We start from the raw sequence: 27,409 nt of genomic DNA, 5'->3' as shown, positions 1-27,409 counted from the left end.
ATTATAGAGGAATATTGACAGCCCTAATTCACCTAATTCAGTCACTCCCACTTTTCATGAGTCCAGAGAACAACCAGTCTATGTCACGCATTCTTACAGAAATACTCATTTGATTTAAATTGTTTTTATTATTATGATTATTATTATTATTATGATGATTATTATTATTATTATAATAATATTCTCCTAGCCCTATTGTCATTGCATAATGTATCCAAACCCCTTTATCATCCATAAATCCCATTACATTAAATGGAGCACTCCTTTTCTGCAGTCTGTCCTCTGTAAGACAAACACACTCCCTCTGTCCCAAGCTGGCGTCTTTAAATTTTAATAGGCCAATGATTCAAATCAATTAGTACCAGGGTTGTCCCAATAGAGAGGCCCCCTCCCTCGTTGCCGTGGAGACTAGTCGTGTGTTTTGGTCCTTGCTGCTTTGATGTGTATAGAGACCACATGATGATCAGATCAGGCTCTCCCATGAATAATTCATTTCCTGCCCATTATAATCATAGACTCCTCTTTCCCTTCACTCTTCTTCTCTTCACACCGGCTGTTTGTAAGCTTCTTCCTCCTCTTCTTCCACTTTAATATCACATCATACTGTAAAAGTGGTTGATGGGGTTAAAATTGTGGCCAGCAGAAGGATGTAGATACCCTTTAATTCATTCATTAGTGTTTTCCCTTTTTGTTTTATTTGATTGTAGTTTTAATGAGTTTCAGACAAATTATGTCAATTTTTCTGCTTGATTTTGACGTATTTGTTTTATTTGCCCGTTTCACTTATGTATAAATTTATATAGTGTTTTTCCTTTATTCTGCTGTTAATCTTGTTTTTATTTCTGTTGTGCTGTTTTCCAATAATTGCTATAGACTGTTTTTTTTTTTCAACTTTGTATTCATTTGCAATTTTGCCTTTGATTTGTCTTTAATTGTGCCTTTGTGTATAAAAGCTTTTTAAAAAAATAAATAAAAGTCATCTGATGCATTGATGACTTTAGGACAGCAGGGGGCAGCATTTACATAAAATGCAGTCAGGTAAACACAGTGGCCTGTAATTCTTTGCCATCTTTTTATGAACTAGTTCAAATCACAAATATGGAAAAACAACATCATGTTGTGAGGCAAAGGTTTAAAGGTTTGATCTGATTCAGCACTGCCCAGGTCTGTTTAACCACTACTTACGAAACATTATCAAGTGACTGTTGTTTTACTAATACTATTGTAATTGTACAGCAACAGTCACTTGAAAATGTTTAGTTTTTATTAGCATCATCATCATGTATCTGGAAAACTATTCATATTTCATGAGAATGACTTGGAAATGCTGTCACTTCCACAAGGGGGAGCCTGCACATCATGACTCATAATGAGCTTATTGATTTAAGATTGTTTTTCACTTCAATGAAAAATATGGATGGAAATATAAAGTAAAGTTAGGGTAACATGCTTTAGAGCTATTTTAATAATTGCAAGAAAAGCTTTACAGTTTTTGTGCAACGATTAATTGTCAACTAATTTCTCATGTTTTCTTCTTTTTTTTTTTTATAATTCAAACAAGTTGATCTGGTTTCTTTGCTCCATATAACAGAGGAATCATTCAAACTGAATAATTTTGGTTTGTGGACATTTTATGAACCAAACAAGTATGTAATTAATTAAGGAATTAATTGACTGATAAATTGAATATGAAACTATTCAAGCATTTCACCCCTCTCAATCACTAGTTTACCCACCCAGATACATTCACACATCTTTATAAATAAAGACCAGACGAAAGAGTTAAAAGGATGTAATCAATTATCTAAAACTTGCACAGAAGTAAATAAATACATAAAATGCACAAAAAATACAATACCAAAATAATTAAATATGTAAATAAATAGATAAAGCAATCAATAATAATGACAAAATGTTACAGAAAATGAATAGGTATGTACCTATTCATTTTCCACCTGCGGATAATTATAAGTATTCTAGTTTTGATTGTGATGTGTTTTGTGCTGTTGCTCTACAGATTGTTCATCCTGGGCTCCTATGACAGAGAAACCTATGTTCACTGTACCCTGGAGCTGAGTAGCCACCAGTGGAAGGAGAAGACGCGCTCCTCCATCAAAAAGGTCAGGCAACCTCTTTTCATCTTTCGATCGATCTTTATCCAATCCATCTATCTATCCAGTCATGATTATCAATTATTGCTTTGAGAGTTTGAGAGGTGTCTTTGCTCCATAAAACAAAGAAATCATTAAAACAGAATCATTTTGGTTTGAGGACAAAACAAGACATTTGAGATCATCATTTCCAGGTTTGACAAACACAGATCAACATTTTTTAACGTTCTCTTTTATCGACCAAGCAATTACTCGTCGATTAATCGTGAAAATAATCAACAGATTAATCGATTATGAAAATAATCGTTAGTTGCAGCCCTAACATTGAGTTTAGTAAGTTATAATGTATTTTACACGTACTACGCTAACAAGTTAGACGGGAACTTGAAGTATCTGTAAGGTAAATGCGACTAAAATGAAAAGGTCCGTTACCTTTAATGAAATGTGAACAAAACAAACCATTATTATTATTATTATTATTATTATTGTCGTCGTTTTTAGTGATTTTGATGCAGAAATGTCACATCATATCTTGATCAGATGAAAACTTATAAAGACTGTTGGTCGTTGTTTTCTTTTTCTGAATTGTGCTTTTGCATCTGCTTAATTATTCAAATGAAAAACCAAACCGGACATAAATGTTAAGAATGAAAAATCCATTCCATCACTGACCCTTGGTTCATGTTAATATCATAACTTCAATTTGGATCATTCTACAGACCAGGGAATACAATTTAAACTGGCATCACACATGATTACTGTCACATCTGACACTCATATTTAATGATGTAATATTACAACAACCCTGCTAATGTTTATCAGTGTGGAATCATTGTCAAAACTCAAATTAGATTAATTAGATAGATTAGATAGATTCAATTTTTATTGGCTTTTACTGGGATATATGGATGGAGGTCATGCATGCTTTTATGATTTGCTCTATAAACTCAGCATACACATACAATGGGTGGATAAAGCCACAGAAAGCATGGAATCAGATTAAATATGCATTTAACTGGAGATGGAAGCTGCTGCAGGAAATTAAAAAACACCCACAGCTAGAGCTAGAAGTCGATTAAAAAAATATTTGTGGATATGCCCTGCACTTAAACTTCATAAATATGTTTGTTTTAAGCTCCTCTTCCCAACATTTTAACTGCTAATTGTCTACAGAAATTGAACTTTCACCATTCCTTCAAACACTTAATACAACATGCTCATACAAGGCTTATTCTCATCTGCCTCGCACTGAGATTTCCCCATCACTGACATTTTGAGTGGCAAAGACATTTTTCAGGGCCCCTCGGCAAACCTTCTCTAATCGCTGCAATTTAAAGATATTACAGTGATCACATCAGGCTCGTTTGGAAGTGACTAATGAGCGTTTTTAGAGTGAAATGTCGGCTCTAATTACTGGCTCTCACTCTGACAAAGCCTTTCGCCACTATCCTTTACCACACATACAAGTCTGAATGACATTTGCAGAGGCTCACAGAATTCTGTTGAACAGTAATTGCCCTGTACTGGTTTTATCGTGCTGGGTTTTAATGACTGTGGAGGAGCAGAGTCCTCCACCAGCAGGTGGCAGTGAAATATCAGGTCTTGGTGACCTCTTTCCTACAGGTTTATGGTTCTGTAATGTGACACACACACACACACACACACACACACACACACACACACACACACACACACACACACACACACACACACACACACACACTCATTGAATTTGATTTGAATATCAATACTCCTGCATTCAATCTGTATTTTCCTCTGTTCATTTTGTTTCACTGAGATTTCTTATTTCCTTATTTTTTTAGGAAAGTAGTACATTCACACTCGCACACACTCATTATATACAGGGGTTGTTCCTCGGAACTGTGGTTATGTTTAATACCGAGTATGTTTAGCGCTTTTACACATTAGTCTTATTCACAGGTCTAGACCAAGAATTAGGGTTTCATAGCATTACCGTTTACAAGAATCCGAAATCCAAGTGCACTAAATTGTGTAAATAAGTATCCAGATCTCACCCATATGTCACACACATTTTAAATACATCTATACATATGCATATCTCCTGCTGTTCCAGGTGTGATTAGTCTTTGGTCGACTTCAGTAAGGACATTTCCCCAGTGCAGCTGTTGTGTCATATTGAACACCCCTGTCACACGTGTGACATGAATGCATCTTTACAAGATGGGGGTGTTTTTCATGCTGGGCCGCTCATTATGGCTGCTCATTGACACCTGCTCTAAAGAATTTATCAACGTGAAAACCACCTTTAAGCCAAATAAAGTCTATAAGTCTATATTCCATTTTGATTAAAGTGAAATAAAGTCTAGTGTGTTTATGCCAACCCAAGGCTATAGTGCCAATACTGATTGGACAATCTTTAAAACAAGTGATATTGATAATTATCATGATGACATGAGATGCTTTTTCTCTAGGGAAAAAGCCAGGCTATTGCCAGGTTAGCCATAACCCTACACACCTAAGCCAATAAATTGTAGTTTTAAAAAGAAAATAATTCACGTGTGAGGTAAAACATTGCAAGCAATGAGTTGTGTCTCAAAGCTCTAACACGTATCACCAAATATGTATCCAGATTTAATCTCATATTTATACATTGTTTGTACAATGCCATTACATGTCCAAAATGTAATACAATTTGCCCCATAAATTGTCAAGCCAGTCACTGAAGTAGCATGCATCAAGTTATTTTTGAGTCATTGACAGCTTGTAGAACACTGTATGGTGGAAATGTGAAACCACAATTAACCCCGGTCTTCACAACAGTCTTCACAACAGTGCTCAACTGCCCGTCATGTGCAGTCAGTTAATGACATGTACTGTTCCTATCACAGCCTAAACATTACAGGACATTTTGAACTCAAATCTTTGACAAAACATTGCCTGTATCAGGTTGTGAATATGATGGGTGAGAGTTCAAAAGGTCTCAGGAACACATTTTTAAATACCCTTTTTAATAGAAATGGATTGTGATGTCACACCGGCTGTCCACACAGAAACGAGTCGAGGTGAATCTGCTGACATTTTTTTTTTATCCACACAGAAACAGTGTTTTGGGTGCCCTGAAATGCTATTTGTTGAAAACAGACCCCAGAGTGTGAAAATTTCAAACGGTCCCCCTTTTTATTTTTGTGTAGACAACCAATAATTGCTTTTTTTTTTTTTTTGTCTTTGTCATGTTCCTCTTCTTGTGAATTTGTTTGGTATGTAATGCTTTATAACAACTTCTATTTTATGACTTTATTCAGTCTGTTTCTGTGATTAGATTTAAGATATTGTAATTTGTACTTTGCATAAAAGCTTCAAAGCTGTCGTATGTACTACAACATTTAGAGTCGTTTTGGGGGCTTTTGTGTGTATGAAGGCATTTCCTGAAACGATGCCATGTTTATGGAAGACATTCAAAATGGCAAAGGAAAAGATCATTTATAGAGCATCACTCTTCTTCTTCTGTATATCTGCATGTGTATGTATATTTGTTTCTCGACATCTTGTGAGGCAGAATGTTCCCCCTTAAAAGTGAGAAATGAATCTGTGAACAGTTCAACCTCAACACTGGACCAGTGCAGCCGTTCACAGAGCCCTCTCCAAGTGGACCCACTTGTGTCCCCTTTTTTGTTCTTAAAAGCATAGAAATGCAGATTGTCAGTGGCATTTGAGTCTGATTTATCAGACTTCTCCAGTCTGCATGTTCTCAGCAGGACTCTAGTCAGGATTAAAGGCTATACCATCTGGTAAAGGTCATTTCGCCATCTCCCATCTCCCCCGATGATTGCTAGATATAAGCTTCCCTTATGAACACGGACACTTGTCTTGTGTATGTTAATGGTTTTCATGCCATTTGAATGTTGAATGCGAGCTGCTTGCTTCTAAATTTCATGGCACCATGTGCAAGTCTTCTTAAGGCGTGAGCTTGTTTAAAATGTATCAGATGGATATCATTGTTTAGTTTCTTCTTTCACATACAATAGAAAGACACAATATCATGTTTGAATGGACCTGAGAGACACAATGGCTGGTTTTTAATGAGCTACTCACAGCCATTCTGTTTGCTCACTGTTGTTTGCAGTTGTCACGTTATTTGTCTACCACCTTATTAACTGCTGCTGATATGGTTGACATTTTCTACCTGTGGGTTCATCTCTATGCTTCTAATTGCTTTATCACTGCTGTTATGAGCAGTATCTGTTTCAACATACACCATGCACATGTTCAAATGTAGCTTTGATTTGTCGTTGGGGTGTAGCACTGGAGTAGCTTAGTTCTTAGGTTTCATACTTGCTCAACACTTTTGAGGATTGTCTGGAAAAAAAAAAAAATGTATACAGTCATTTTGGTGATCTAAGGTAACCCTTTCCTTGACCTGAAAAGTCCATAGGCTGACTAAGGAGTAATGCCAGTAATGCATTAAATTCAACCTTTCAAAATTTGGCACTGGGGTTTTACAAAACATCTGCAGAAAAAGGGTTAACAGCTTAATTAACTGTGCAATCATGGGCAGCTGAATTCAAGAGGGTTAGTGAGAACCTTGAAGATGACCCACGGTTCGGACGTCCTGCCACAGCCACTACCAGAAAACACTCAGTGGGTGCCACAGCTTTTGACCTTGAGAACAGGGAATATGTTGAAGCAGATGCAGCTGGTTTTCTGGAATGTTTCCTAGTGTTTAATTTTATTTGTATAGCACTGATTCATAACATACAACAACATAACATAAGACTGGGTGGGTCCTTGATGGTTTTTTTCCTCAATTATGGTGTGTTGAGGTGGGCCTTGGTTGGTGGCAGTGCATGGCACTCTGTCAGGCGTGTTTGCACATCTGCCCAGTCAATTCCATCGTCTACCCTGAGTGGTGATGCTCGCTGACAGCTTGACCAAAGGGGTGTGTGTGTGTGTGTCTTTGTATTTATGTGGCCATATAGGCTACAGGGCCACACCTCATGTGCAAATGGTGGTTGTATTGGTGTGCAGGTCTTGTGGGAAAAGCATGCGTCTAACATGGCTGCATGACGCCTGTGTGTGCGTGCGCGTGCATGTGTGTGTGTGTGTTGGTGTGTCGTGGCTCAGGGTCCTGAATGATCCATTTTCCCAGAATTGAGAGCAGCTGCTGTGTTTTATCAACAGCAAACGTGTTACTTCATGACGGGGAAGACAGATAAGACAATATAGAGCCAGGTTCTCATCAGACATGTGCTCCAGCTTAGAGAAATATAAACAGAACAGTCATTTGCCCCCTGAACAAGACCATCTGACATGCTTTATATGCTTCATTTGGATTAGTTTCGTACTGCCTTTGTCACCGCAACGTAAACGGAATTATATAACATTATAAATAATTTCACCTATAGTTGTGGCTCAGTTTGAACACATGAAATATTATGATATGTTTACACTGTGGTAAAAAGGCAGAAAGAATACAATATTATTAACATTATAAACAGAACAAGCTTCTAGGTCAACTATTCGGGGTGAGTGTGTAGTGTAGAGCTGAAATTATTAATTTAGTAAATTGTCAACTATTTTGATTATCGATTAATCAGTTTTAAGCTTTATTCATTATTAAAACAGGTTTTCTGATTTGTCAGCTTCTTAAATATCATCATCATTTCCAGGTTTAACAAACACTGATCAACATTTTTCTAACGTTTTCTGATATTTTAGGGACCGAACGATTACTCGATTAATCGTGAAAATAATTGACAGATTAATCGATTATGAAAATAATTGTTAATTGTAAGTTGCAGCTCTAGTGTCGTGAGTGTAGAAGCACAATACACCGTGATCTGTATGTGTAGGTTAATACACTAAAATGAGGGTTGTGTTCAAGACGCATGGTTTGACACTCACAGCTGTGTTATATGGTTGCCTAGTGACCATGGTCACTTTTAAATTGCTGGAGACTTTGGTGACTTGGTGTCACGTGGCAATGGTTAACTTTATTTTGGGCACTCGGCTGTTTTCATTAATAAAAGTTAATGACTGCGCCGTAGTCGATGATGTTGTTTCATTTTCACACTGGTGACCCCCATGTTTGTCTGCTGGACGTATCCTGAGACTATGTATTTGAATGCTGTCACCCTCAAACTTCTAGAAGTCTGGGAATCATTTTGCACCTTTGGAATTGCACACATTCACAAATTAGTGATCAGTTAATGTGACCTCTGCATTTAACTTACTCTAATTACACATCAGTAGTACACACTCTGGGTGGATGAGGTGACTTGCTCAGGGGAACCCCAGCCCTCGACACGTCTCGGGATGTGGACTGTACCTCTGGTTCCAATTCCTTTCGTCTTGTTCACAGGCTGCACATAAAAACTATTGCAAGGAAATTCCTAAATCCAATTCTACCACAAACCTAATCTGAACTCGAAAACCAAGCCATAACGTGTCTTCACAGCCATAGACAGACATGCACACATACATGCAGCAGCAGTCTGGCTTTTAGAGGGAGAACAAGGAAATTGTATGTAGGTGAAAAACTCATACACATATGCCCACAGCCCTCCCCTTCACGGCGGTTGTTTGATGTTCCGCTCTGTCTTTGTGTTTTTAATCAGCCTTGGACACCTGATGAAAGACAGTTGGCTGATAAAAAAAAATAAACCACAGACAAACACAGGTTTACACAGCTATGTTTGTTAAGACTCTGCATTGGACAAAGATTTACCCCTAACCTTAACCAGTTGACGCCTAACCTTAACCTAAATCTAACTGCAATTCATATCGTAGACTTAAACTTAGCCAGCTTAAAACTTAAAAATTAGCTTCTGCCTCAGTAGCACCAGGTTTTGGACTCCCGGAATACTGGTCCTGAAAATGTTGGTGTTATACCAGAAGATCCGCAAGCAGTAACAAAAGCGAGTACACCCACAACCACACACACACCTCCTGTAACTATGAGTCATCTCGAGCTGGAAGCACCAAGATTTTTTCTGTAAAGGAAACTTTGTATAATCAGTCAATCACAGTTGATGTAGTTTAAAGGCAGAAACTACTAATGGATATTATGTTTGCATTAAGAACAGAGGCTGGGAACAGGCAATTTGGGTTTTTACCACTTTAAAAACATTGTTTCTAAATTCATACAAAATGTGTATCAAATTGATCTAGGTATTAGTTCTGATTTAAACAAAGCTTCTTCTGTTTGAAAGCCTCCTGCAAGTCAAACTGTGTCTTTGTATGATTATTAAACATTGATCCTGTCCTGTAGCTCTTTTACAATCAAAAAGAAGAAGCTAGAACAGCATTTAACAGTTTGTCAACATGCACATCCACCACATAATCAAATAGTAGCTAAAGCGAGCCAATCGCCTTTGTAATTTTCCCTTACGCATACATTGACTCGGGGGTAGTGACACATTCATCATCTATTTCAGCCTTGCTGTGTCAATTAAATGGCCCGTTCTAATTCCGTTTGACAATGGCTGGCTGACTGTGTGCCGAAGAAGCAGATTAAAGTCATGAGAGGTTGGTCCTACAAGCTGTTTGTTTCTAATCGCTTCTTCCACTGATCAATTCACTCCAGGGGGAAACTCAATATACAGGATGCCATGTGCATGACAGACAGAGCTGCAGACATATTACAGACTTCTGGCTTGTTTCATTTAAAATTTCACATCCTATAGGCCTGGCTTTCTCATTAGAAAAGACCATGACCTGTTACTCACACTGTGTTGAGTTGATGTGTACAAACTCCAAATAAGTAATGTTACTAGAGCTAGGTACAGCAGCACAAAGTGTGCACCCAAATTTTTTATTCATACAACAGAGCATTAGGGTGACACTGAAGAAAAAATGTAAGCTGTTGAGCATAAAGTCGCAATACTTGAATAAAGTTGTAATATGGTATATTATGACATATATAATATATTATGTAATATTATGAGAATTAAGTCACAATATTTTGAAGATAAAGTTGGAATATTATTTTCCAGCAGAACCTGCGACAATATGAGAAACATGGAGCATCTTGTGAAGTCACATACTTTGGTTTGGGCTTCACAAATAAGGAAATATGTAATGGCACATGCACATCAGCACCACATCAAGCGGGGCTCTGAGTCTCTTCCAAATCAAGAATCACTCAGATTCTCCTCCACAGAAGAGGAAATGACCAGTGGTCACTGGTTGCATCTGTGTGTCATTCAAAGAAATGTTATAGTTTCCGAAGAAACGATGAGATTGATATTGAGATTCTGGATTCTCATTCTTCTGATTCGCTTTCTTATGTTACTTGCAGCATAGATAACATTTTTCTCATATTGATCTTACTATGTGTCATTAGCTCATACAACCACAAAACTGTGGTTTGGCTTTTGGAAATTATTATTTGGATGATATATTTACATTTTGGAAGTAACTATTAATCCCATATTGTATTAATTTACAATGGAGTCTCTGTTTATATTAAATTTATTCTTCTCACAAGACAAATGTCACATATTTACAGTTGACTTTTATGGATCTATACCAGTTGAACACACATTTTACTCATAATTTGTATAATGATTAATCTCGTCGTTTATTATTACTCTAGACTCACCTTTTGATAGTGTTCAGAAGGAGAATATCCTGCAGTGTGAGCCCCAAGTTCATGTTGGCTTCGTAAAACTCCCAGCAACTCTGAGACAATACAGACGTTAAAATGATGAAATTACTCTGAATGCTCTTTCCTTCCATCTAGATAGATCTGACAACTGACATGTCTGTTTTTCTTCTGCTTTGTCAGTGTTATTTAGACTGATGGTAACCATGTATATATTTGCTGTTTCTACTTCTTTACAACAAAAATGTTATTATATATAATGTATTGTGCAGCAGCAGGGGTTAATGAAATAAAACATTTATTTTTTGTTGTGCTTTCTTCCTCCAAGACTCAGTAGTTCAAAGGGCCAGCAGAGATGAGATGTGAATAACCTGTAACCTGTTCACATGTATGTGGAAATGGGTGAGAAACCACCCAAATGTCAGTGGGAAGTAAATGTCAAATGGTCAAGTGGTCAAATCAGTTTTAATTGCAAAATGACACTTTTGCGTTCTAAGCATCTAAAGCAACTGGTAGTTCACTGAGAAGAGTGTGTGTGTGTGTGTGTGTGTGTGTGTGTGTGTGTGTGTGTGTGTGTGTGTGTGTGTGTGTGTGTGTGTGTGTGTGTGTGTGTGTGTGTGTGTGTGTGTGTGTGTGTGTGTGTGTGTGTGTGTGTGTGTGTGTGTGTGTGTGTGTGTGTGTGTGTGTGTGTGTGTGTGTGTGTGTGTGTGACAGACGAGCACTGGTGTTCAAACGAGAGGGAAAACTGAAATGCCAACTTGATAACGGGAAATAGTGTCTTTCTGAACCAGTGTTAGCACTTCAGAATTTGGTTGTCATTTCATTAACTGGGATGATGCAACAGTCATGACAGATCATTGTTCTTCAATGCCAGGATAACTAAAGTGCTACAAAAAAAAGGAACTTGTGGGCGGACGAACCACCGCTGCAATCGCCTCGAGTGCAAATTAGGTAGAACACCTTTTTGTTTGTCCTCGTCTCCATAACAACTCTTTTGTTCTGGATGTTTTTGAAACCTGCCTTGCCATGATAAAAAAGAACTGCTTGAAAATGCAGATTAGCGACACAGTGCTCAAGTATAAAGCCAAACGTTTTGGTGATTCCACAATGTTACTGTACTGTGTTACTGTTTTGGTGCAGATTGTAATCTTTTCCATCTTGGTTTTGGTTTGGGGTCATGGTTAGACGATGTATGAAGGAAAATTATCACAATATCATGGGAGAACCAACAAAAGGGAGGGGAACTCTTTATTTACATTATGCTGAATGATGGGTAGAAATACATTTACATGTATTTGCCTCATGCACAAAAACATTGTCTGCTTTCTTTGCTTCATATGAACAAAGAAATCATTAAAACAATTAATAATTATGGTTTGTGGACAAAACGTGACATTTGAGTACCAGAATCATGAATTTGAGGTTTAAAACCAAACTATTACTCGATTAATGGAGAAAATAAATGACAGATTAATTGTTAGTTGTTACCATGCAGAGTTTATACTGAACCTTCTTCTGTCCAATACCAACACATTTGTCACCAACAACCTGCTTAATTTGAAACTACATAAACACCCGAGTCGTCACTGGCCATGCGCACCCCCCCCCCCCCCCATCACTACTGAGGCTTCTAATTGAATGTGACAGGAAATTGTGGAGCACTTGCCTTCCAGCGACTTGTACCCTATAACCATACACAAATCGATCTGACATGTGGTATTAGATTAAATTACCAAGCAGTGCAGTGACAAGGAAAAGGATTTGCCCACAACCCTCACCTCTCATCTTATGCGCTCCCTCTCAGACTTTGCTGGAGAGCAGATGGATGCTCAGCCAAGCAACAGGAGATGCTGCACAATCCAAGCTATTCATCAAGCCACGGTTGTTCAGGCCAGCCTGCAGCCAGCCTCCTCTACCCTGCAGGCATCTGTCAAGATACACGTAACCTCCCATTGACTTCTCCGGTGGAGTCCATGTAGCACATTGGACTCAAATGTGCATGTTTACTATGTCTGCTTCTACAGTTGAAAGGAACGTGGTGAGAGCTAAGAAAATCAAGCAAGAACAGACCCTGAAAAGCTCTATGCTTGCTTTAGGGACTGTCCTTACAAAATAAAGTCGAGGTGAATCCGCTTCAGTGTTTTGGGAGCGTTGATGTCCCAGGGTGGGAAAATCTCAATCTCTCACCTAATACGCCATCATGATCCTTTTCTTGTGTTTGGAGTTTGTTTGGTCTGTTTCATTTTGTGATTACTTTTATTTTCCTTCCTTAGTCATTTTCTCTCTGTTTTTGTGATTGTGTACATTGTAATACTTGTATTTCTTTAGCAGCGCCATGTAGAGGCCTGACATATCTACTACAGCGTTTAGATTTGTTCAGGGGTGTTTTTGTGTTCTTCAAAACGACGAATTGTCTACCATATCCATGTGGATAGGGCCTCAGTTGGCTTTGTTTCAAGCTGACTGTTTGATGAATTTGAGCATAGAATGTGTCTGTTTCCCACTACAATATCACCAGCAATGATATCGTCAATAAAAGCCAGCCACTTCCATTTGGTGTCATACGTGCATGAACCATGACTGAATTAGATTAGCTGTTGGCTTTGAGTCCAGTGGAAAACAGACTCTGCTTTTGTCTAATCTCCCACCCAAAGCACTTGACACCACACACCATTCAAGGTGGAAGGTGATCGTAGCACAGTGTTCTGGATACCTTTGTTCAAGGTTTGGAAAGAACAGCGTGTCTTGTGCAGAAGTAAATATTGTGGAGATATAATGATGTGGTCTTTATCCTTTTCAAACACTGACACGTGACACCATTTCTTTAATAACACAAAAAAAGGCAAAGATTGTTAAATTAATATAATAATTCCTCAGTACCCAGACAGCTACCCCAAGGTACAGTTAAATATTTAAATGACGCGTTACCTTAAAAGCACTCGCAGCAGCAAGGACAACATGCAAGCCTACTGTAGATGAGGGAGACTCAGCTTCCTGCAGATATATTATATCAGTGGACACAATGTGTGTATATATTTGTATATATACATATACATATATACACCTATATGTGTGTGTATATATGTATATATATATATATGTATACACACACACACACACATGTATGTACTGTATATGTATATGTACATATATATGTATATAACTACCTTTTTTATCACAACACATTGACAGAACCTGCATAAAATTGTAGGATTGACAGCAGAACCAGTTCCATATAACATATTATCTTTCGCTCCATCTCATTTGTAGCTGCCTAGGTCTTCCCGTCTGTCCAGACACTCCACTCGTCTTTTTTATACATATATCTCTATAGATGTATATTATATACAGTATAGTCTCTTTATTAATAAGCCGGAAGTAGCTACTTTAGATACAAGGTCACTCAGCATGCTTTGTTAATCAGCAGCTTCCTTTTTACCTCTTATCTTTCAAGGAGGAGTGAATTTGTTTTTATGGTGGAGAAAAGCTGCGTTAAGCGATGCTTCATCCACATTCAATACATAGACTTTTTTGTAGACCGATATCATGATGTATCACAGTATGATTGTCTGGCAATTTGTTGATAATCACAGAATCGTTAAATTGTGATATTATTGGTATTTTGGATCATGTATTGTATCGTGAGATACCCTGTGGTTCACACCTCTTTAGTACCACTAAAACGGGACTTTAAAAATACATCCATGTAATGTCCATATGGGTCCAACTAATTTTTTTAAGTAGGACTAACATAACTAGATCATTTGGTTGGGAGCTGAATTACTCATGTTCCACACTAGGTACAGAGTGAAAAAACTGACGAGAAGACGCTAGAAACTGGTGGATTGTAGACAGACTTGGAGTTGTTTGGGTCAGGAAATCCTCCTACTACTAACAAGCTAAAAGGAGACATATCGCCACCTAGCAAACCAGAGTACTTCATGCACAGAGCATCACTTACAACTTAAAACTGCTCAAATGAAAGTCAACCCCTTAACGTCCTGAGGGTAAACTTTTTGATAAAGATCAAAAACGTTTACAAAATTTGTTTTCTAGGCATCAGCTGAGGTTTAACATCTCAGCATCAGAGCACTGCTGTGATCCCTCTGATCACAGTGTCCACTAAATTCTATACGTCTCTGCTAAACACTCCTGCAAACGATCAACGTTTGGCTGACAGCTGACCACAAATAGACAGACTGGCTTATTGAACACCAGGAAGTGACTGTGCATATAGATGATCCCCCTCTAGTGCTTGCGGTCCAATTAAAGGGCTTAGTCGTGCTGTACTTCACTCTGCATTAAAAACTTGCGTCAAAGGTGTTTTGACTGAGGAGTGAATGCAGACTGCATCTATTAGTCGGTGTTAGTTTAGGTCATAACTAGGACATAACTAGTTAACATTCTCCAGACTGTCATAATTTAATATATACAGAACTGTGCAGAAATTAGATTTTTTTTGTTTTAGCAATGCTATAACAACAATCGAGGTTAATTATTTCTATTTCACTTTACTGGTACACATCCAGAAAATATGTATGCAGTTTTTTCTTTACAGATGTCAAGTATTTAGCGTGATCTACCCTTACACTTGAACAATAACACAGCTCTGTTAATGCTGGAGTGGAACCTTAATTAATGTTACTGGTAAATCCGGGGTGTAGTCCTATTATTTCATTTAAAGAAAATATCAGCTGTAAAAAACGTCTATTACGCCAGGTTTATTGAAGACATGCTTGAGCATTGCATTAACATGTTGAGTTGAACACATTGACAGCTCGCTAATTCCAAATTCCAATGATCACAGAATTTGACTGACAGAAAAAACAACACAAGTGCCTGAAACTTTTGCACAGTACTGTGAATTAAGGTAGTTCAATTTGGTTAACTCACATTCATAAGGAAAAGTGAGGTTATACAGATTAAACATTCATTATCTGTAACACAGCCTCATTGTCATGAATTGTATTTGTCTGTAATAAACCTGTGGGATCTGTGGGAGTGTAAGCAAAAAGAAAAAGTGTTTTATTCCAGGGATCAAAGGTAACTTGTCTTTCCTGGAGCTACATATTAACCTTTCATTTGTTCCCAGTGGAAGTGCAGATAAAAGTGAGACTGGATTTGCCGAAATAGATGGTAAATTGCTCCATTTACATCTGGCTGTTTCGAGGTTGCTATGTCCTTTGTTTGTCTTTTTCTGCTCAGAGAAAGAGAAGCCAAGAGCTGCTTGTTGTCTTAGTCGATGCTAACAAGGTTAGTGCAGTCACTGCTGCTCAGCCCCGAGAGTCAGCGCCACTGCAACAATTAAACTTAACATTTACACGACAGCTTCAAGGAGATCAGTGGAGAAACGGATGATTCGTATCTCACTTTTCCTTTGCTAGAATAATATAATGATAACAGAATAATTCAGGGTTAATGTGCAGTGATCCTGTCTTCATCGTGGAAACAAAAACAGAGTCAGAGTGATGCACAGGATGTTGACGCGGTTAATATAAACAGGATAATTGAACCTTGACTTCAACAAACTGCAATTGCAATATATGGCTGAAAACTGCAATTAGATATTTTCTTTAAATTGTTCAGCCCTTTTAAGCAGTTTAATTACACATATACAGTGTAAATTTTAGATGTAATTTGTTGGCCCGCAATTTGGTTTGATTAAATCTCGACATTGGTGCTTCTGTCTGGATTTAATCCAGTTCAATTCCTTCTGTCACTGTGTTTTAAGTAATATTCACACCTAATAGTCTCTGCTAGACTTGGTACAATTGAGGACGGTTCATTGGAGGTTGCAACATTCAGTCGGTCAGAGTTTGCTGTCACACTTTCGCACTTTAGTGAAACAAACCAAACCTTTTGAATAACGTATTCCCCTCCTCACCTAGGGCGGCGCTGCATCAAGAATTATTGAAGGAGAAGAGAAGACAACAATGAACAAGAAAACTGGCTTATCTGTTGGTTAATGCAGGATAACTTTTGTTTCCTCCACATCAGAGCAAAACATGCAGCTGCATCAAATCCTATGGTTTTATGTGAGCATACGACACAGATACGCTCACACATTTCTCCCTGCTCTTGTTCTACATGCGTGTATGTTTTGGTTGCATTTAGCCACAATGCCATGTGTTGTAGTCTGCTTCCTGCGTTTGGTTCACTTGAAGTGAACCCAGACCTATGTTTTTGGTGTGGATCAGAGTTCGGTTGTGCATTCACACCTCACTAAACATAACAGACTTTCCGAGCAAACGAACTGGGATTCGAATTAGAAGAGCTGGTTTGACATACTGCTCTACATACTGGCACCTGAAATTATTTACATTTTGATCCACTGGATCAAGAAGACTTTCTGAGTCTGTGCAAAAATAATAGCTATCACCATCTTATATAATCAAAATGAATCCTGATTTGTTAAGATGTCTCTGAGATATACACATCTGAATTTGGATGGATTTAGTGTTTTGCAAACTTGAAGATTATGAATCAAACCTTCATGAACAAAAGTATACATTTATAAAACACAGTTATGATTATGTTGTAGTTTTTATGTTGTACAGTTGTGCTTGACAATTATTTATCATGCTGTGATTTGTGTTTGGGTTAACAACACAGTGATGAAATAAAACAGTCAGTAAGACCAGTGCTGCTGCTGCTGGAGAGCACTAGTCTTATTACTGGGGTTGTGTGTGCGCAGCTGTATAATTAGGTACATATGAGGTTCTGTGACTGTGCATATATTGGTGGTGTAAGTGTGTGCGTGTGTAAAAGAGAGATTGCAGCTATTTGCACTTCAGCAGAATGGACTTGTGTGCTCTCCTTTGTAAACCTATTGAAAGCAACAATGGCCACATCGCCACTGGTGCAGCTGTACACACACGACCACACGGCTGCTTTAATTAGTTATATTCAGCACCTTCATTCACCTTTCAGCAGTGACCCTTTACACCTGGCATTAAAAAATCTGTGATTGGATTGACAGTGCCTGACATGTACAGGTGTAAATACACTAGGGCTGTCGAGGAATATTTTAAATTTGAATATTTAAAAAAAAAAGAAGAAAAAACGGAGATTCGATTGTGAAAATTAGCATTCCTCTCTGAAAAAAATGATGCGTCTTTTCCCCTGCCAGGAATATAGTGAATAAAAAAAAAGGATAAGGGTCTTTGTTAATTTATTTAAACCACGGGCGAGTGAGGGAGCGGTCTTAAAAGTGTTACAGTATAGGTAATGTGTTTGTTTTAAGCACGTTAAAACTTGAATAAAAATACCTATACAAGTAGTTATTTCTCCTTGTATTCGTTTGTCCAACTGGTATTGACTGTTATTGAATACGCAAATATAGTTATAAGAATGGTTCAAACCTATGGGTTTTTTTTTTGGAGGGAATATTCAACCGTCATTTTGGGGCAATTTTGACAGCCCTAAAATACACTCGACACACATGGGAGGAGAGACTGTTATGTGATCTGTCAAACCACTTTGGGAGGGGGTTGGAGACGCATTGTATGGTGGCCCTGAAGTGCAACTCGCCACCACAAATTGTAACTAGAAAAGCACTCGGAGAGCGCATACCTCCGCCAAGCAGGCTTTTAGCTAGGAAATGTTTTTCTTTGCAGGACATTGCAATTAAGGGCAAGTAACTCAAAATGGAAAAAATCAGAAAAACCGAAATTAATTATTATGCCAATTTTGTAACAATGTATTATTATTATTTTAATCTAATTTTGTTGGCTGGGACTGTGTGTACTTGCCTCATTAAGTCAAGGCATTGCAATTATAGAGCCTCATCTGGTGCGGTCCTTTTTTTTCTGCACACCGCCCCTGCTGACTGTTCTTCGCTCTCCTGCATTGTGCGCCGCTGTAAGCGGACTCACCGTATATCCCGCGTGCAATGGATAATTTCTCTATGCGCAGTTTTATCCACACATCCATATATGACACATACATAATGATGTTTATGACGAGGATAGAGTACAGTTGTGATGAAATACAGGGGATCCGAGTAGATCTTAGTAAAACGTTTTGACAGAAGAGCGCACTTTTAATTGTTTTCACTACGTGGTCTCAATCTTTGTATAGAAGACGCTTTAGCGCTGTAATTAAGGGAATAACAGATGCATCAGATGAGCTGATCTCTTTAGGTAACCGCTCAAAGAGAGAGAGAAGAGAGTTCTGTCGCGGGGAGTTCATAATCTGTGCTGTGCTGCAGCCAAGTTTTGCTTTTGGGCAAAGAGACTTTCCAGCATTTAATAGGTGCTGTTCCACCATGTACTCACCTCTTGTTGGAATCGTTTTATTGGTGTTCCAAACTGATCTTTTGCAGCCAGCATGCACCTGTCTATACCCGCGCGTCATCACAACATCGTTTCGGTGGTTACCGGGGGAAACGAGAGGAAAACATAGGCCGTCTATTGGGCATCCTGCCTTAAAGAAGGGATTCTAATTTCTTTCCCCAGGACGCCCAGACACCCTGCTGGATAAAAGCCTGCCGCCAAGGCCTTTCAACCCCCCAACCCCCCCACGGATCGTGCCCAAAATGTAGTCACTTGTTCCTGGTCCCATAGCAGACTTTTCCTGAAAATTTCATCCATTTCATTTCATCCATCTGTGACTTTTCAATTTATGTTGAAACACAACAATAATAATAATAACTAAAACAGATTAATCTAAACACAACATCAACATAACACAACAACATAAACCTAAACACGATATTGACAGAAACACAACAATCTAAATGCAACAACATTACCTGTGTGATTGTGATTTTCATATCATGTCTAAAAGTCGCATAGCACAATCTAATGTGAGATTATGCATCAGGGGTAAAGTATTGGAAAATATTAATTTCCTGCATAAACATCAGAATGTATAGTGAAGTGAATCAGTTGTGAATGCATGTGTTTGCCACTTCCATTACTCTGATTAAAGTGCCATAGATTTTCCTCCTCTCACTGTGCACAGCCTTCAGAATCAGACCCACAGAACCTACCTGCACCTCCAAGTAATGGTCACTGTTTGTTGTGAAGCCCAATAGGCCTTTAGAGCCCACTTTCTCCCTACAGCTACCAGTTGTTTGTGCAATGTTGTTAGTCTTTGTGGAAGAGCTGTAACATGGCCAGATCTGATTCAATCTAAACACACACAACTACTTGGACTTCTATCTCAGTAAAGATGCTAATTTTCTGGACTTTTAACCCTAACCAGCACAACCAAATGTCTAACCCCAAACCCAATCTTAATATAAATCCATTGTGAATCTCATCTTATATTGAAAGATTCTAAATCGATCAAAACTTCAGAAAATATAATTTTTAAAAGTTGCTTCAGATTTTATTGACATAGACCTGCACCCTTACAGCATTGTAAAAAACAAAGTTTTGGTTTCATAGTTTTATTTAAAGTGGGTCAAGGTATGTTAGTCTTAATGCTTCAGTCAAATAATTTAGAATTAAATCTCATATATAATATATATATAATCTCATAATATCATAGTGAAATTGTTTAAAGTAAAGGAGCTTCAACTTACTTATTCTGGGACATCGATCAGTTCAAAGTAGGCATGCATGATATTGGACTTTTTGCCGATAACTGATACTGATACCGATGTATGTACATTTTCAGTAGCGGTCATTTAGTCTTTTCTGTTTTGAAATTAACAAATGTTCATACTCATGCCGTAGCAGATGTAGATATACTTTTTCTTCATTGTATCAAACTAATCATTAAAAAAAAAACAGTAGTTGTGAAGTCGAGGGGAGGCAGCAGCCTACACTCATATTGTGATTGATGACATCCCATAATACATTTTAAATCCAATATTGGCCGTGACCTATATTGTGCTGATAATATCATGCCCCCCACGACCCTCTTATTTACCGGTGACTTTACATAAAATTAACCGTAACGTCTACTTCCCTAAGATAAGATAATCCTTTATTAGTCCCACAATGGGGACATTTATGAAGTGCACATAAAAAAATAAAGTTAAGAAAAAGCTGCAGAGTACCAAGAGCTGCTGCCATTGTACACTAAACATGACCTTAACCAATGGATGAAAAATTAGATTATGTTAATATTGAAGAAAATTATATAGTGGTACATGATATTGTTGAAATATTACAGTGTCTATGCTTTTCAAGAATTACTCATGTAAACAGACAATCTGTTTTCACATGTTCTATTTCTTATATTCAGAATTCTTTCTGGTCCAGGTCTGTCATGTTTCATGTTCAGGAAGAAATAACTCACCTTTGCTTATGAATCTTAATGATTTCTGACAGTAGGACTTCAAGCACCATGGTATAGGTATAAAATTTAAAATGCAGCAGAGCAGGTTGCTTCACAATTTGATTGTGTGAGTTATGCTTGCGATCAGGCATTTCCAGCTGTACAGATCATCAGTTTATTCAGGCCTAGCCCTAACTCAATCACTGCCCTCCACTAGAACTCCTAACAAATGACAGGCAGGGGAAATTACAGTCATTTATCCATGTCAAGCCACATTGTCTCGGCCCTTCTTTTCTCTCTTGTAAGTCAGGATGCTTGTAGCAGCTTGGCCCACTTCTCCTCCTCCACCTCATGTAGCTTTCCCTAAAGATGGAAAGATTCCACCATGCGTCTCTCCACTAAGCTGACAGTTTTCACTGAGCATGAGTTTGAATTCACTGTTGATCATCAACTAATGTCTTCATACTGTACGTTTGACAAACAACCAGTCCGGTATGACGTCTGTCACCTCCGCATTACAACAGGTGTGTTGCAGACTGTGACTGGGACCATGTGCAGTGACTGTCATTAAGGCAGCCGGGGGTTTAATTACAGCTCTCTCTTTCTCCCACAGAATTGCCACTTTCAATTTGAGTCCCTCAAAATGTTGGAGGCAGATGTCAGTGAAGCTTTTGAAGCTTTTTGTTGTCCTACAGTTTACTCATCATTAGTCTTCTGCATGTACGCACCAGCAATCCGTGTTCATCATTACATAAATGTACACTGCGCTGAATACAGTGATGATTTATTTGGTAATGTGCAATATATATACACAGCAAGTGCATGCTGTGTATCAAGTGACAATGATGCCATTTATTGTTTCCTTGTGAACAAGGGTTATGGTTTTATTTGGAGATGCACCGAAAATTCAGCCACCGAAACAGGACGTTGTGTTGACGCATGCAAAAGCTGTGGCCAGCACGCGCCTGTCTATTCCCGCTTAGAGTCTGTCCAAGATCAGTTTGGAACACTTTAAAACAGTAATTACAACATTCGATTATTATTGATTTTTTTTTTTAAATACTCAAATTGTATTCACCTCACGAAATTTGTTCCAACAGTAACTATTTTACTGTTACACTGAGTCCCTCTATATCCCAATTGCTTAAAAAAATCATGTTTTTGTCAACCCTGAGGAAATAAAATATACAGCACTCGAAGATATACTTTTATTTTATTGTGCAAATTTGTTGTAAGCCACAAAATACAACTCATGTCATTGCTGTGATATATTGTATTTGTATCCTTAATCAACAGATTATGAAAATATTTTTTAGTTGCAGCCCAAGATAGATAGATTAATTGTATTATTCAGTATTTTTCAGTGTATCAATAATTGTGTGGTCAGATAATGTTCATCTGTGTTTCCTAAACCTTGAGATGATGAAAAATGTCTTAAAATGATAAAATATACATTTTCTTTGTTATAGGGAGCAAAGAATCCAAAACATTTTCACATATAAAAAGCTGAAAAATCTGAAAACTTTGCAGATTAATTTAGTAATTGATTAATCAGCTAGTTGTTGGAGCCCTAATTGTATCTAATATAAAAACGTTAAACTTAAAACAACATACAGTGTCTATACCTACATATTTAAATACTCTTGTAGTTTCCATTCAAAATATACCTTTTCTTTATTTATTATATTTGTGTGCATTTTGCTGTGTTTGATTGATACTACACAACAGTTCTGTCAAAATGTTTTTATACAGATATTAGGTATTTATAGATAGATGTTAACAAATCCAGGCTTACCCATAATTATTAAAGTTGTACGATTTTCAACAATTATATTGTATTGTATATTGAGTTTACTGAGCTTGTGTTGTGCTTCAGACGGAGGTTATCAAGGGGCCATGTGGCAGCGTGGGAATGACCTTCAGGCATGTTCCTGCCACTGAGGGGGATGCTGTCCACGTCAGCATTGAGACGGTCATGCCTAACTCCCCTGCAGCGCTGGCAGATCTGCAGAGAGGTGATCGCCTCATTGACATTGGAGGTCTGCACACAAAATATTCTGAAGAACGTAACATTTGGTTTAGCGTTCATCTGCCACTCAGTTTATGCTATTGTGTAAAACATCCTTTACGTTGTTGTTTGTGTTGACAGGTGTTAAAGTGACATCCTCAGTTCAAGTGCCCAAACTGTTGAAGCAGGCCGGCGACAGGGTGGTGGTGCGATATGAGAGACCAGTCCGTCACCAGACTTCTTCTTTAGGAAGCTTGGGAACTCATCAGGAAGCTTTTGGACAGCTGGAAGAAACAGGTTTTGTCCCACAGCCAAGTAGCTATGAGGAAGACCCAGCCCCAATCACCACCCTTTCTGATATATCTGACAGCAAAGACATGGACTCTGAGTTTGAAGAGTTGGTTGTGGACTCTAAACCAAGCCAGACTGTTGGCCTTAACAACAGCACCACAAATACCAGTGAAACAAAGGACGATTTGTTACTTACAGTTAACCAAAGCCCCAAAAGAACTGTGGCCAACTTGGCCTCCAAACCCCTTGGTACCATTTCACCCATTCTTAACCGCAAGTTAAACCTGGTGGGTCTCCAGTCACCACTAAAGCCTCAGCCCAAAGAATCACCAAAGCCCTCACCACATAAGACTGGTAGTGATCCAGGGGAGGGTCTGCAGCGCCCCACTGTTCCTCCTCCACCCCCTCCATCTCGCCCCCCAGTGCCGCCAAGACCTCAGATACGGTTGACTTCAGCCGCCTCAGAAACCAGTCTTTTGGAAGGTGTTGATTCTGTTACAAGTACCAGTGCTACTATTACTCCTATTATGACAACCACCACCAGTTGTTCTGAAAAATCTCCAGAAAAGGTTCCTCTTATTGGTGCCAGTGAGGACAAGGCTGGCCCTGAGAAGATGTTTGTCAAACAGGCTGAAGCAAAGCAGACGACCAAGCTCATTGAGTCCAGTGATGAGCTGCCAGTCCCTTCAACTGCAACCAGTAGTAGCAAGGCTGATCAAACAAAGGACAAGGCTTCAGAGAGCTCATGCAGCACACGGGACAGTCTAGAGGAACACACCATCTGGGAATCCCCAGAAACTATGTTTCGCAGCCAGACAGCACGCTGGGGCAAAGCCTCTATGATGTTTGATGTTGAGAGCAACCACAAGTACCTTAACGTGGCCCTGTGGTGCAAAGATCCCTTTAAGCTGGGTAGTTTGTTGTGCCTGGGTCATGTGAGCCTCCAGCTGGAACATGTAGCCCTGGAATGTATGGCTACATCTTCAGCAGAGTACCAGAGCACCTTTAGGCTGGGTCCTCCAGAACCAAGAGCCAATGTCAGCCGCACTGCACTACGTAGTCTCAGCACTCACAAGGGTTTCAATGAGAAGCTGTGTTATGGGGACGTTACTCTGAACTTCTGCTATTTGGCCGAGGCGGACTCTGAGTATCCATTAGGGCTGGTAGAAAGGGAGCAAGAGAGTAGTCTTCATGACGAGGATCTAAAGGAGAGGGAAAGGGAGCATATCCCTTCAGCAGCACGTGATGACTTGACCTACGGTGCTATACAGTTGGCAGAAGTTCGCCACAACTTCCAGGACACTCAGTTCCAGAACCCCACCTGGTGTGAATACTGCAAGAAGAAAGTTTGGACCAAGGCAGCCTCTCAGTGTATGGTATGCGCCTATGTTTGCCACAAGAAGTGCCAGGACAAGTGCCTCTCTGAAAGTCCCTTCTGTTTGACAGCAACTGAACGCCGTGGCACTGACCCTGAAGCCAAATCCACCATTAACCGAGCTACCAGTGGCCTAACCCGCCATATCATCAACACCAGCTCCCGTCTGCTTAACCTCCGCCAGGTACCCAAGACTAGGCTAGTTGAGCAGGTGGTTGATGTGCCTGGAACGGTGGAGCCCTCACCCAAGCATACACCCAACACTTCAGACAATGAGAGTAGTGACACTGAGACCTACACCAGTGGCGCAAGCCCCTCAAAACAGCCCGCCAGCAGTGGTGGCAGCAGTAAACTTGTACGCAAGGAAGGTGGGTTGGATGACAGTGTGTTCATTGCTGTGAAGGAGATAGGCCGTGATCTGTACAGGGGTCTGCCCACAGATGAGCGCTCTCAGAAGCTCGAATTGATGCTGGATAAACTGCAGCAGGAAATTGACCAGGAGCTCGAGCATAATAACGCCCTTCTGCTGGAGGAAAGGGAGGCCACAGATGGCAGGCGCAAGGCCCTAATCAGTACTGCCTTGGCCAAATCTGGCGAGAGGCTGCAGGCCCTCACTTTGCTAATGATCCACTACAGGGCAGGCATTGAGGACCTGGAGTCAGTGGAGAGTACCTCTCCTTCAGAGCAGCAAGGCTTTAAAGGAAAAGGAGAAGGCCTGGAGGATGAGGCTCTGATGGGGACTGAGGTCTATGACAGTGACATCTGCAGCCCTGGTGAGGTGCCACTGCTGGATGACATCAGTGAAGAGCAGATCTGTGTGGAGGCACTCCACTAAAGACTAGACTGGAAAAAAAGGACTGTGCCCAGATTGTGTTTTTTGAGAGAAGGCCATTTTAAATGTTTCGGGTTGTTGAGACTCCGGTGTTTGATTTGCTTCATTTGTAATTGAAAGAGGTGTTAGTTAAAGAAAATGTAAGTTTGTTTCATGTTAATTTTTGATTGATTGCAATCCTCATGCTTTTCCATGCATTTCTGTGTTTTTAAAGGGAAATTCGAAAGCTGCACTATTATCCACCCACAGTAGTACTGCACATTTTTCCTCCAGTTTTGTTTTGCCTGTGGCTTCTAAAGGTCATTGTGAGCATTTGATTTACATAACTTTCTTGTCTGTAACTGCTTTGGCATATGGACTTTTCAGAATGTGCAGATTTGTGTAGTTTGCTCATCTGAATCATCTTAATTAGGATAACAAGTCAATATGAAGGTCATTAGAGTCACTTAGTTGTACACACAGCTCCTGAAGGAAAAACAGGTTTACACAAACACCTCTATGAAACATCTCATGTTTAATACATATACATATCTTTTCTTTTCAACACTTTTTGCTATAATATTTTTTAGATTTAGATTTTCAGATTTTTTTGTGGACCCTAATAATGATATATTACATTATAATTTGTGTCTTTGTATTAGTCAGGCCATACACAACAGTCAAAACCATACTTTCCTTTTAAAAATGTTAGAAGGTGTCCGTCCTGTGTTCTTTTCCTTTTTTAAGTGATAAATATATATTTTGGCCATGTTTTGTAAGTTACATTCTCTTTTCAACCCCATTGAACTTCTAAGAATCGGCTAAGGCTAACTTGTGAATGAATAGTGAGAAGGCACATAATTCACTTTGATTGATTTGTATTTCATTGTTAATAAGGAGCTCTCATGATATCACTCAAACATTTATTTATTTGATCAGTTTAATGTTTGTTTTTCTTTGGATTTGTAGACAAATTTTGGGGTTGAGGACATTTTTGGTGAGTCCTCACAATCACAAAAGGTGTGGTTGAGGGTAAACACTGAGTAAAGTTTTGGTCAGAGTAAGGCTAAGGGTCAGGCAATTAGTTGTAAAAGGTTGTGTAGGAGGCTAGGGAATGCATTATGTCAATGAGCGTCCTCAGAGTTGTCACAATGATATTTGCCTCTGTGAATTGTTTTCATACCCAAGTGAATGTAAGTTGAGTCCCATCTGTGTTTTGTGTACATAAACTGTTTGGCACCACCTTCACTGGTTTCCTTGCTGAACATCAAGCATCTATGTAGCCTGATTCTATTGTGACTATTGACTGCTCTCAAAATGCTTTGCTGTTCATCCATCTTTTAGAAATCAAATGCTTGTCAAAACGGTGTATCTTGCGTTTGTGTAGCTCTTGGGAAAAGAAAATTGAAATTGCTAAATCTCCTAACGTCCGTGTCTTTCTTTTTTCATATGTTTTTTTAATATAGTTTACCAGTGCCACATCAAATTGTTCCAGCAAATCACACAAGATTAACTGTAAATATTTATGCAGTGTTTCCATCATGGCACGGTACAGTACGGTTTGGAATTGTAAACGGGTTAAACTTCACTTGTGCCTGATGGTCACGTAGTGGGATGTCGTACCAGATTAATGACAACAAATGATGACCTTGAACAACAGACAACTACAGTGGTATGCAAAAGTTTGGGCACCCCTGTAAATTTTCATGATTTTGCTTTATAAATCATTGGTTATTTGAATATGAAATTTCAATTAAATATATCATAAAGGAAACAAACACAGAAGTGGTTTGAGAAGTGAAATAAAGTTGCAAGAATTATTTATACAAAATTAGGCATTTGCATAAGTTTAGTCACCACAAAAACATTAAAAACATTAAACCCTAACCCAGGTGAAAATAGAACTTGGCTAACAAAGGAGGAGTTTCACACATCTCAGAGGACTGATCAGATCAAACAATATTATGTGTCAATTATGATACATTTATCAACTGTTCCA

General features: G+C 38.8%; 1 protein-coding gene across 1 annotated transcript in view; it reads left to right on the top strand.

The window, feature by feature from the left end:
• The window catches only part of pdzd8 (PDZ domain containing 8), a gene marked incomplete at its 5' end in the record, with an annotated part of 56,719 nt that extends 31,191 nt beyond the window's left edge, over nucleotides 1–25,528 (top strand). The window contains 3 exons of the mRNA XM_083897217.1: nucleotides 2,018–2,120; nucleotides 22,802–22,964; nucleotides 23,075–25,528. Of these exons, the coding sequence (XP_083753343.1) occupies nucleotides 2,018–2,120; nucleotides 22,802–22,964; nucleotides 23,075–25,434 (2,626 nt within the window). The 3' untranslated portion in view covers nucleotides 25,435–25,528. The remainder of the gene's footprint in view (nucleotides 1–2,017; nucleotides 2,121–22,801; nucleotides 22,965–23,074) is intronic.
• Nucleotides 25,529–27,409: the final 1,881 nt, after the last annotated feature.

The sequence above is a fragment of the Microchirus variegatus genome (assembly GCF_963457635.1).
Source record: "Microchirus variegatus genome assembly, chromosome: 11".
Taxonomy (NCBI): Eukaryota; Metazoa; Chordata; class Actinopteri; order Pleuronectiformes; family Soleidae; genus Microchirus; species Microchirus variegatus.
The sequence above is the reverse complement of the archived record's forward strand: the minus strand, read 5'-3'. Positions and strand labels throughout refer to the sequence as shown.